The sequence below is a fragment of the Carcharhinus amblyrhynchos genome, chromosome 12 (assembly GCF_965287045.1).
Source record: "Carcharhinus amblyrhynchos chromosome 12, sCarAmb.v2.hapA, whole genome shotgun sequence".
NCBI lineage: Eukaryota > Metazoa > Chordata > Chondrichthyes > Carcharhiniformes > Carcharhinidae > Carcharhinus > Carcharhinus amblyrhynchos.
This window is the reverse complement of record NC_137335.1, coordinates 39,749,319-39,762,290: the sequence shown is the minus strand read 5'-3', so window position 1 is coordinate 39,762,290 and position 12,972 is coordinate 39,749,319. Positions and strand designations below refer to the sequence as shown.

General features: G+C 44.5%; 1 protein-coding gene across 1 annotated transcript in view; it reads left to right on the top strand.

Moving 5' to 3' along the window:
- LOC145350926 (coiled-coil domain-containing protein 85A-like) overlaps positions 1-12,072 on the top strand; it is a 610,627-nt gene extending 598,555 nt beyond the window's left edge. The window contains exons 3-4 of the mRNA XM_080200399.1: positions 1,689-1,808; positions 11,908-12,072. Of these exons, the coding sequence (XP_080056525.1) occupies positions 1,689-1,808; positions 11,908-12,072 (285 nt within the window). The remainder of the gene's footprint in view (positions 1-1,688; positions 1,809-11,907) is intronic.
- Positions 12,073-12,972: the final 900 nt, after the last annotated feature.

Here is a 12,972-nt window from a genome sequence, read left to right as displayed (position 1 = left end):
ATGTCAGCCAGACCAGTTAAGGAGGGCAGATTTCCTTCCCTAAGGACATTAGTGATCCAGATGGGTTTTTAACAACCCAACAATCGATGACAGTTTTATGGTCACCAGTACTGAGGTTGCAAATTAATTTAATTCAAATTCCACCAGCTCCCACGATGGGATTTGGACCCACATCCAAAGAGAATTATCCTGGGATAACTAGCCCAGTGAAATTACCGCTAGGCTATTTTGCCTGGGGAGATGGGAGTGGATGTGCTATTTCAAGATAACTTATGTATCAACGAATGGAAGGGATGGTGGCACAACGGTTAGCATTGCTGCCTCATAGCGCCAGGGATTCAGGATCAATTCCGGCCTCGGGTCACTGTCTGTGTGAAGTTTGCATGTTCTCTGCATGTCTGTGGGGGTTTCCTCTGGGTGCTCCAGTTTCCTCTAGCAGCCCAAAATCTATGCGTTAGGTGGATTGCCTTACTAAATTGACCCTCAGTGTCAGAGAGACTACGTGGGGTTATGGGGATAGGGCCTTGTGGGTTTGGTGTTGTTGCAGGCTCAATGTGCCGTACAGCCTCCTTCTGCACTGTAGGGATTGTATGATTCTATGAATATTAAGTTGCTGCAGAGCCACAGGACTGTTAGATTATAATGCTCTCTGGAGTAAAGTCCAACCAAAGTCTCTGGAGCATTAGTCTTACCCTTTGGATTATTAGCCCAGTAACATTACTGCTATGCCAATATTCTCAGGTCTAACTCTTGCATGTGATGGAAGGATACATTTCACATACATGGACATGTACATTTACGGACACACGTGCCACACACAAATTCCTAATATTTGTAAAGAGCCAATCAAATTTTGATCCTTCCCATCCAACATTTTAGAAAATTAGTTAGCTTCAAAGTATCAATCTTACAAAATCATTCAAATCTTTCAATATCAACCACAATCTCTCAGTTCCTGTTCCTGTCAATAAAACCTTGTTCTGTCAAAATCTTACTTTTTAATTGTGCAAGTTTAGGCATTCTTTCATCCGTGGAAAAATTGGTGCCACATAGCAATAAAAGCACCAATGCATTTGCTATTTTCCTCTTTTTATTGTAAATCAGGTGGTCACAAGAGTATTTCTCAAAGCAACTATATGAGGATAAATGTGTCATGAATTTGACCCTCGTGGTTCAAGAGGACAGAGAAAGTGCAGCTGGAGAAATTGTACACGAATATCAGCCGTCAAACTATCACCTTGTGTGTGCTTCAACAACCTTGGCTCAATAAACGATGACTAATTGAGTTTGAACTTCTATTCAGAAGGCACATGTTTCCATGTTTCGATGTCTCTTGGGATTGACTTCCAGCAGGGAGTATGTGAAATTTTTCTGCTTCTGTTATGTTTGGTTACTCTACCGATGGGTTGGTTGAACTGCGTATTTTTATATACTGTTAATTTTCTGTCTGGGTCTGTTTTTGATGGGAAGATATACATTATTTTTGACAAGTAAACGTTACAAGGGTTGCTTGCATCTTTCAGAAGGAGATATTACAATGCATAGTAGCTGACCAATAACTAGAGTCTATTCTGTACAGGTGATGCATAGGACTGCATGCAGCTCATTTCTTCAGCATGCACCATCTGAAATAATTTAATATAAAGCAATAGTACTAAAATTCATAATGTATTTGTTATTCTTTACAGGCTCCATTTAGGCGGATGTCAGGAACTGATGGGACTTTGTCATCTCCAAGCCTTCAAGATGGGAAATGTGGATTTAGTTCACCGACTCAGAAACCTGAGGCTGTGGTTCATGCTATCAAGGTACTGGTCACACTCAAACAATGTTACAACATTGCAGAGTTAGATCAGTCATTAATACACCCACCCAGACAAAAATTAGTTTGTTGTTACAGATTTTCTCAGGAATATTCCCAATTGAACCTTAGAATATTCCCAACGGCAGCTAAGAAACCTCAATCACTTACTGGACAAATAACATGGTGGTGGGACTACAAAGTTCTGATTGAGGCCAAAGCTTATTTCCTGCTGATGTGAAAACAGTTCACAATTTTCCATACCGTGTCTCATGGTGGGTCAGGGTACCTTCCCTGCCATGGTGGGAACTGTGCATGTATTTGCATCTCATGAATACTCATTAAAACCCAAGCTGGCTGGAATCACACCCCCATTTCAAATCTAATGAACACGCCATGCACTAATTAAACCATCATTCATCACAACCAGAGAATGGAGGACAAGTTACTAAAACCCATTCCTTGTGATCACCCAAAGTATTTGGCCATGTTCACCAGAATTTGAAAACTGCAGAAAGAACTGATTGTCCACACGGGTCAGAAGTGTGATCAAGAGGAACATCCAAAGACTTTTACCCTAAGGTCTGATCTACAAACCAACATTTGGGACAGAAATGTTTCTGATGTATAACTGATGGTTGCACAGAAACCTATATTAGCAATGCCCATTTAAAGAAACACCTAAAGTGTCAGCATGGAAACCTAGAGTATTTCAAGTGTTCTTCTGACACTTGTGCGAGGACCTTCAGGAAGCACAGAGATTTTAAGATCCACTGTTAGGAGCACATTAAACTGTTTGATTTTGTGTACCAGAAGGAAAAATGTCAAATGAAGTTTAAGATGGTAAATGAACACAAAATATATGAATCACGATGGCTACCCCTGCAGTTTTAAAGAATGTCAGCTCATTGCCTTGCTGTAGACAAGGCTACTGAAGCATCTGAAAACTCATCCAAGTGAGATTCAGTGACTGGAGTCTTTGGGCCCAATTTTACCAAATATTTGCACCCGTTTTCAGGCGTAAAATTGCAGTAAATGTGAGCGTTGGGCCTGTAACGCGATCTGCACCCAAAACCAAGCAGATCGCGCCTTTACCGGCACTCAATTTGGGTGCGGACCCGGTCCGTGCCCCAATTGGGCGGCCCGACGATTTAACTGCATTAACGTGCATTTAAATCGACTTAATGAACCGCGCACCCAACTCTACTGCCAAATCCCAATTTACCATTTTCGGATCCGTTCCGGATCCGCGCTGTTATCAACCATTAGAATAAAAATCCGAAGCAGATTCTTATTCTGCAGGGGAACCTCCGAAGCCCATCCTCCTCGAACGTCCTTCGCGGACCCCGTGCTAACCACCCCGGCAGACGCGTCCCCCTGCGATCCGAACCCCATGGGAGGCAGACCTCCCCTGGCACACCCCCCACCACGATTGGATCCCCTCCAGGAGGAAGGCCCCCCTCAGCAGAGCACATCCCCCTGTGGTCCACCCTCCCCCCGCGGGAGGCAGCCCCCCACTCCCTCCACGATCAAACCCCCTCGGGAGGCAGGCGCTCCCAGCAGACCTCCCCCCCCCGACCACGGTCAGACCCCGCCCCCCCCTCCCCCCCGGGAGGCAGGCCCCCCCCCTTGGCAGAGCATACCCCCAATCTACCTGCTCTCCATCCACCATCCTTCTGACCTGCACTCGTTGATGTGGAGATGCGGGCGTTGGACTGGGGTAACACAGTAAGAAGACTCACAACACCAGGTTAAAGTCCTGTTGGAGTTTAACCTGGTGTTATGAGATTTCTTACTGCACTTGTTGGACAGCCTTCCTGATCTTCTGCTGGCGTCTGCTGGAGGAGGAGGGCGGCCTCAGATGGATCTCTGGTTGGGGGGGGAGGTCGTGGAGGATTGAGGGGGAGGATGGACTTGGGAGAACATCCCCCCCCTCTCTGTTTTATCTTTCGCGCCCGGGCGCGCTGTTTCAGATTTTTTTCAAACTGCACATGCGCAGTTCAGAGCTCTGATCGTTCTGGCAGTGCTAAACCCGGCCCACAGCACAGACCGGACTGGAGCCAACAAAAAGCGTATGGGCGCGCTGGAACGAGGATTCTGGGCTCGGATCCGGCCTTTAGCCTCCAATTGGTAAAAATCGGGCCCTTTAATTGTATCTGTGATTTCTAGCTCGATGAACCTTGTATATGAAGAAAATACATTGGAGCATCTCAATCTTGGCTGAAGCAGAATTATTTGAAAATTGAGATTTCTTTCAGATTTTATCTCAGTGAACTATCCAGATAATCTGACTTTTAGACTTTTGTTGCCAACTTGGATGAGATCATGTTTCCACAGATTCTAAACTTCCATTTAAAAATACATACAGGTGTGCACCAGGCAAATTGCTGTCCACTTGTGACTTTGAGGCTTGTACACATGGTGCTCGCCTACATTTCATTGCGCTGCTCCTTCATCCTGCCAAAGCTGCTTAGGCAAGACCAGTGGGAAGGCAAGGTGGGATGGAGGGTGGTTTGTAGCACATTGTTGACTGGGGGATATGGGTGAGACAGAGGCCCGGGGAGAAGTGGACAGTCACATATGGGTGAAGGGGTAGGAATGGGTGAGGCAACATAAATCTAAAGCAGTCCTGGGGCTGTGTATACAGTGTAGTCACTGTCAGAAAGTAAAAAGCAGGCCTGGAGCTGTGTACACAGTGTAGTCACTGTCAGAAAGTAAAAAACAGGCCTGGGGCTGTGTACACAGTGTAGTCACTGTCAGGAAGTAAAGGCATTTCTGGGGCTCAGTACACAGTGTAGTTGGATGCAGAAAGCAAACACAGTTCTGGGGCTGTGTACATGGTGTAGTCATTGTCAGAAAGTAAAGGCAGTCCTGGGGATATGTAACTCTTCAACTCGGCCAATGTTGTCTACCTGATACGCTGCAGGAAAGGATGTCCCATGGCATGGTACACTGGGGAGACCATGCAGATGCTATGACAACGGATGAATGAACACCGTTCGACAATCACTAAGCAGGAGTGTTCTCTTCCTGTTGGCGAACACTTCAGCAGTCACGGGCATTCAGCCTCTGATCCTCGAGTAAGCGTTCTCCAAGGCAGCCTTCAGGACACATGACAACGCAGAGTCGCTGAGCAGAAACTGATAGTCAAGTTCCGCATACATGAGGACGGCCTCAACCGGGATCTTGGGTTCATGTCAACTACCTGTAACCCCCATGACTTGCCCCGGCTTGCAAAATCTCACTAACTGTCCTGTCTGGAGACAATACATGTCTCTTTAACGTGTGTTTAACGCTCTCTCCACTCACATTGTCTGTACCTTTAAGATTTGATTACCTATGAAGACTAGCATTCCAACCATTATTTTGTAAACTGAGTTTATGTCTTTATGTGCTCCATTTGTGAACACGACTCTCATTCACCTGATGAAGGAGCAGCGCTCTGAAAGCTCGTGGCTTGTGCTACCAAATAAACTTGTTGGACTTTAACCTGGTGTTGTTGAGCCTTCTTGCTGTGCTTACTCCAAAGGAAACAGCCTGACAGTGCCATGACTGAGATTCATAGTGCCAAGCTATATTCATCCAGATCCAGCCCACTCCGTGAAAGCAAAATCACAGTCTTGTTAGGTGATTGTAACAGAGCGATATTCAATCAATTATCCCCAGGGACGAGGAAGAGTGCACAGTGAAGGCAGCAGCAACACTCCATTTTTCATGGTTCCCATGGACCTCGGAAGGAGAGGAGGGGTCCGTCACTGTCTGACAAGGCAAGAGGGCTCTATGAAGTCCCTGATGCTGAGTAGGGGGGACCAATTCCACTGAGGCATTTGACATGACCTAGGGTGCCCCAAAGATTCTTCCCATACTTGCAGAAGAACCAGACGCTGTTGATACCTTCACTTGTCAAGGGATATGGTGGTTCACGTCTGCCACACCCCTTGGGATTTCTGATGCTACACAGCCTGGGAGGCCATCCATTGCTGGTGCCTCTAAAAGTGATCTCCACAGTCAACATTTTTCCAAGTGACTCGTTCCAGCGCTCCACTGGGGATATCTGTGGAATGTCACAATTCTCCTTTCATAACCACATTAGAGGGGTTACTGATGCCCTTTTCAATAAGACACACAATTACAGTCACTTCTCCCTGGATAAAGCCAGCCAGTCCGGGATTTTCAGCGATCTCCAGCTTCCCAGAGGTGTGAGGTGCCATTGATTGCACACAAGTAGCTTTAAGAGCTCTCTGGCAGAAGCTGCTATGATTCATTAATAAAAATGGCTTTCACCCTTTCAATGTTCAGATGATCTGTTATCATCAAAAGCAGATTATGCAGGTTTGTATGAAATAACCTGGGAGCTTACATAACTCCTACATCTTGAGTCACTCACAGGTGCCACAGATCTACGATGGCTCTCAGTGTATTCAGGATTCACTCCTTAGTGACAAAGGCTACTCCCCCTAACAGCCATGGAATGCTTCAGAGGAAAGGTACAACGCCACGCATTTTGCAACATGCTGTTTGACTGAGCAGTCCAGTGGGATGCTGAAGATACATTTTCAATATCTAGACTGGTCAGGTGAGTCTCCCCAGAGGGTGTTGTGTATCATTGAGGCTTGCTGCGCTTTTTAACCTGGTGCTCTAAAGGAGATTTGACTTGCTAAATGGAGAGTTAGAGGAGCTATACGTTTCCTCCCAGTAAGATGGCATTGAGAGGGATAAGTCAATGAGGGTGAAGATGTTGAAGCCCCAGAAGAGGCCACAGCATGAGCTAGATGTGGCAGATGTAGCTGTGAAATACTTATCAACACAAGTTCCAGGGTAATATGACAGCTTGCTCATATAAGCCTCTTTTACCTGGGTCCTCCATGCTGGCTTGACGTTAACACCTTCTTTTCTATCCACAAGGTCATCAGAATGCATTGTCACAATCTTGTATAATGATGGCCACGTCCTTGCATGGCTCGGCAGCCTGTGGTCCATATGCCACAATATAAGAACTCTACCAGCATGCACTGTGAAGACATATGCCATGATGCAGGCTTTTCAAGCATTGTGCAACATTTATCTGCCTTTGAGAGGCAGGAGCAGCACTGCAAGCCTCAGTGCACTGATGCTAATATGTCTGGAACATTGTGGGGAGCCTCAAAGAGGACAATAATTTCTCACTGCTTCTCACATGAACATCTAAGCTCTGATCTGAATGCGGACTGTGGCATCTCTTTGCAGGCCATCCCTCATGCAAGAATAATGTTCAGGACTCATTTTGAGACTGAGTCTCAGCATGACATTGTTCTTTATGATGCTGTGATCTATTACTCTCAGTGTCATGTCTGTGCGTCAGGTCACCTTTGTGTGTACAGAGTGCAGCAGCACCATCATCTGATCATTGACAAATCTCATGACCAGTCTTCATATGGAGCTTCACAAGTTTCTCTCCAGCACTGGAATCTAGGTGTGAGGTAATCCTGTCAATGTCGTCACTGCATTTAGGCATTACTTAATAACTTTATTGATAACAAAGAGGACATATCAGATGTAGTGGAGCTTCACTCTGATCCCATTTGAGGCTTTCACATTTTCATGCTTGCAGTTTCAGACAAACACAAAGAAACCTGGCACACTGATGCCATTGTCACAATCAGATAACCATGCCGATTACCAATCAGCAATCCAGCAAGGGATTATGTTATACCACGCTAGCCAGACCTTCAGGTCCATTTAATAGGCCAGCATCAGGAGTCTAGTATATTTCTGATCTGGTATATTCTTTATCATCTAGCAGGCATTTCAGGAGTCACAAAGTGCCAGTTAGGTCTGTAGCCCTGCATCATGCAGGTGGAGAATGAGAACGACTGCAGCGGTGCTGTCTAGCTGTACAGACCATCACGCTACAAGCTGCTATGAGTATGTAAAATCCCCAACAACTATTTGAAATGTAACTTGCTCCCAAAGCTGGCAGATATTACATGGAAGCCATCGACCAAATCAAACTACAAAATCTATACACACGAGACCACATGATATGATTGTCCAATGCAAATCGAAGATATGCATCACCCAGCCATCATAGAACAAGAGGCTTTGCTCATGTCTCTGCTATGGATAGAAAGGTGACTCACTGCGCTGAGATTGTCACACTTGGAACATTGAATCAGATAGCAGGGCCATTCACTCAAATTTCAGATAAACCAAATATATTTACAAAAGCATATACAATAAGTGAACACCTGTGTCACCTCAATGTTGCTTAATTCTTCATACCCTATTGCTACACCTAGATGTTTCCCTGGCATCAGCAGCAGAGGTGGAGGTAGCCTGCTGACCGCTATGCCCTTTTGTGTGTGTGATGACCTTGGAGGGCTGAAGCCTGGAGGATCCTGATTCCTCTGGGTGTCCTATTGTGGGTTGGGTGCACTCTCCTCAGCCTGAGCAACTGGCGTTACTCGGGTCACAGATACAGGGGATTTGGATAGCCCAGGAGCATCATGGATGGATTGTCCCAGGTGTCCAGTTCACACACATCCACCCTGTGGATACCCAAGGGCCCCTCCCTTACTCTTCGAAGAGAAGGGGTTCTTTGGAGGGAGAACAAAGTGTCACTCTTCCCTTGCACATTAACAGCTGATGTATCCCATTTGCAGCTAAAGTGATGGGGTGAGGGTCTGCCTGCATAGCTGACACACACTAGTGGACAAAGATTCCATTGTGGTCACTACCCTTCCCATGGTGACCTCAGTGCGCTGGCATGTTCTGGATATCAGACAGAGTGTGAACGTACTCCTCCATCCTCCATCCTCCAATTTGCCGGCAGCTTCTGACAAACCTGACTGCTGTGCCTGCCAAATCCAGAGGCTCATCATTGAACCTGCACTGAGTCTGGCCTCCAGGGGCCCTGTTTGTGTCAGTGACTTTTACTGTCATGGCCTCCACCTGATGTGGACCCAAATCTGTGCCATGGTCACCAAATGGTCACCCCATGCATGTTTTGTAACCTGGTCCCACCAAAGTGTGAGTGACTGTGCTGGTGATGCCTCGACATCAGGTGAGTCCTCAGGATCCTGCTCCAAGGTGGCCTGGAGGCTGGGGCTGATGGATTGGTTGGTGCTTGTCTCCTCCTTCTGTTGCTAGAGGCATTAATGGAGAGAAGAGATAATTAGCGATTGGCTGATGGTCACCTACATTAAAAAGCACCCACAGTTTGGTGGATGGGCAAAAACTAGTGAATGGGGCCTCCCTGGCCTGCTGTGAGATGCCAATCTTACTTTCAGCATAGGAACACCCCCTGTCCCTGCCGGCCAGCTCTGCTGTCTACTTCTCGAGTGAATGGCCTGAGCTCCAGCGTCCCCATCTCTGGTCTGCAATCTCTCCCTGTCATTGTGGGTGATCATTCCTATGTAATGAGACGGACTCATACCAAAGCAGATGAAGATCATGCCTGTGTGTGCTGAGTGGGCATTTGTAAGGGCTGGACACATGATTTTGTGCAGGAAGTGATGAGAGATGATGATATAAAAGTGTGTGTAAGAGATTCAATGATGGTCTCCTTCCTTCTTAGGCAGTCCCTCAGAGTTGAGGATGACTGGTTTCCACACTGAAAATGAGTTTTCAGGTGACTGAGGAGGCCAATGCGTGACCTACAGTCTCTGTCATAGATTGGGTATATTGTCTCTGGAGGAGCAGGTACCCGAGTTTTCAATCCTTTTGTTTCAACACTTGGTTTCAGCTTGCTCTCTTCATCAGAGCTGGGTACTTGTGATGACGAAGAGTCATGCAGACATGAAACATTGGCTCTATTCTCTCGTCACAGATGCTGTCAGACCTGCTGAGATTTTCCAGCATTTTTGTTTCAAGTTCCAGCATCCACAATATTTTGCTTCTATCGGGAGCATCTACATTTGCTTCCTGATCTGTATGGGCTTAACAAATCATAGGCAGCGTGACAAGGAGGAAATGTAATTATCCTCAATGTCCAAAGCTGGAAGAGAAGGGAGAAATCAACTTGATTCCCAGTGTCTGATTATAATCAAAGAATTCTGATAGAAATGCATTCCTATGGATGTTAATAAAGTCAAGATCAGGCTCAATAAGGAAACATTCCCATTATTGAGTCTCCTCAGTTGCCAACTAGTTAATGATCCTATAGCACTGTATTTTGCTATAGAGTAAGGAATTATCTGAGTGACTGCCTATAATTCCTCCCAGTCATCACCAATATATCAAGATTAATTAGTCATTCATCTTATTTACTAATTATGGGCTATCCTGTGTGTAAAATGGTTGCTGTAGTTATCTATGTTGCTCATACTGCATTACAATACAATTCATTTTATGTATGGCATTGAGGGATGTTTCAGAGGTATATAATTAGGTGGCTTATAAATTCAATTCTTTGTTTTTGACAGGACTATTTGGCTAATTTTGCTAAATCTTCCCTGGGCCGCTGATGGGTCAGCTTTTCAAAAGGTGTACTTCATTACAGTACAGAATATCAGAGCAATATTCTGTCGATGATAACTCTGAATGAGTATTTAAATATTAACACATTTGAATTTTTGTCTATGACAAGGTATCTCATCTTATCCATCATGACCACACATTATACCAATATTTTCCATTCAATGTGGGATGAAAGGTGTCTTGGCATTAAGACAATTTCTCCTTATAGTTTGAAAATTGCAGGGAAACATCACGATTCATATCATTCATTTGGAAAACAAATTAAGATGCTCAGTTGTTGACGCCAAACTCCCCTCCCACTACTTCTTTTCAAGCTCTTTTACTAATTACACCTTTTGTCCTTTGGATCATATAAACAGTAAGACAGCCAGTGTGGAGGGGTGCATGAAAAAAGGAGGAGGACCTCTTCATAAGCCTATCCCTGGGTCTGGCCAAGCGGCCCAAATACCGGCAGTGCGCGGTCAAGGGAGTCGCCAACTTGACTCTCTGCCCCTCTACTGCAACTACATTTATAGCTGAGTGGCCTTGGAGAAGGAGTGCACAGTGTCCACCAGCATGCTTCAGGCCATCCACGATCAAAGAGTCGTATAATTTACAGTGCACAAGGAGGCATTTGGCCGATAGGTCTTGTCCCATCCCCGTAACTCCAGATATATACCGTCCTAATCCCCTTGACATTAAGGGACAATTTATCATGGCCACGCAACCAAATTTGGACTGTGGGAAGAAATCAGAGAACTCAGAGGAAACCCACACAGACACAGGGAGAATGTGCAAACTCCATACGAACAGTGACCCGTGGCCGGAATTGAATCTGGGTCCTTGGCGCTGTGAGGCAGCAGTGCTAACCACACTGTGGGAGTGACATTTTGGTTTAATTAGTTAAGTTCCCTTTGTCTTCGTTCCAGTACTCCAGCAGGCGCTATCATCCCTGTCATTTCTGTTTAATTTATTGGTATTTTGTTTTATTAAGAAGAGTTTCAACAGTAAGAACTGCACCTCGATATGCCCAACTGTCAGTTTACTTGAAAGCAATGTATAGGCGAAATAGAACTAAGGCGCATTCATGTTCAATGTTCACCTCTATCTCAGCATTGTGTTTTCCAGCATTATTTGATTATTAATTTACAGTGCCGATCTGTACTAATCATCACATCTTAACAGGATTCAGATCTCCCACAAACATTGGATTTTCCCACTTTGGAAATTGAATTTCCAATAACTTGTCAAATCATTTTACTCTTGTTGTCGTCAGTCAGTAGATGCAGTATCTGGATAGGAATAAGGAAGGTGATATCAAGCTGTTTTGGTGCAATCAACCAGTATTGATACCATTTAAATATACAGCCAGTATATTTAAATTTATAGTAGCCAGTATATTTTCACTATTTCATACCTGGCTGTTGGGTAAAAGGTACTTACAGCATGTAACATAAAATAAATTATCAATCAAATTTTCATCTTGACTTTCCAATACTGAATTTCAAAATTAAACTATACTTGTCATCTGTCTCTATCTTGGTGAATCTTATTTTCAAATATATTGAATGTCATCTGTGATATATGTGATGTTGCTGTTTGATGGCAGCTCAAATTTATTTGAGCGGTATGCTGCTACTAATAACATTTTTAAATATTTTTAAACTTAGGTTGTGGAAGTGCACGAGAAAGTGGACAAAGAAGAAAGCTATGAGAATGACCTGAGTGAAACAGAGAAAGCAATAGTCAGAGAAATGTGTAATGTGAGTAAGTTGTGTCACAGCATTCAGCTCCTGCTGTGTCTCCCACCCAACTCTCATTTAGTGGATCCTTAAAACGAACGTAGCAAGGACGGATAAGAATTTAACAAAACACTTGTTATACTTTTATTAAAGAACCTTTTGTAAAAAAAAGCCCAATTTAAAAAATAAAGGTACTTGTTTGTTGTTTCATTGCAGGCACAGCAGGCATATTAGTACTCTTCAGTGTGGTTGTTAATACTCTCCTTACTGATTTAAAAATACAAACCTAATCTTAACTTCAAAATGTCACCTTGTTTAGTTATTAGTTCCTAGAACCTGATTATATGGGTGAGTTGGGTTTATGCACCAATCATGTGGATTTAGAGGGTGAGTTCTCCAACCGTTCAAGCCAGATTCTTCAGTCCCACTGGCAGCCTACACCCTGCTGGCATGGGTTGATATCAGTGGGAAATCCCATTGACTGCAGTGGGATCAGAGAATCCCTTCGCCAACAAACAGCACACCACCTCCTGCTGCTGAGAAATACACAGCTGGGAGGCTGAGAATTCCTGAATAGAATGTAACTCAACTCCTTTGTGAAAGAAAGCATTTTTAGTAGTCAAGTCATTCCTAAGCATTGGGAAAACATTAGGTACCTCAAATCCTGGCGCCAAAAGGCAGTGTTAGTGAAATTGAGATAGCTTCAATAAGTTGACCAGGATGTGAATGGATAGTGAAGTCTTCAGATCACTTGGTTAAATCTGAATAGGAAGGGATTGAGTGAGCACACCAGTGCCATCAGTAGTGTTTTACTAAGACAGTATTGTGCTGATATGTAGTGAACTATTCCTCCCCCCACCACTACCTTCTCTCTCCCCCCCACTACCCACCCACCACACCCGACTCCACCCAGCAAGGGATTTGTTTCAATTGATGGAATGAAAAGTGCTGTTCTGATTGCATAGGCAAGTTATTCATTCAATACTCCACAAT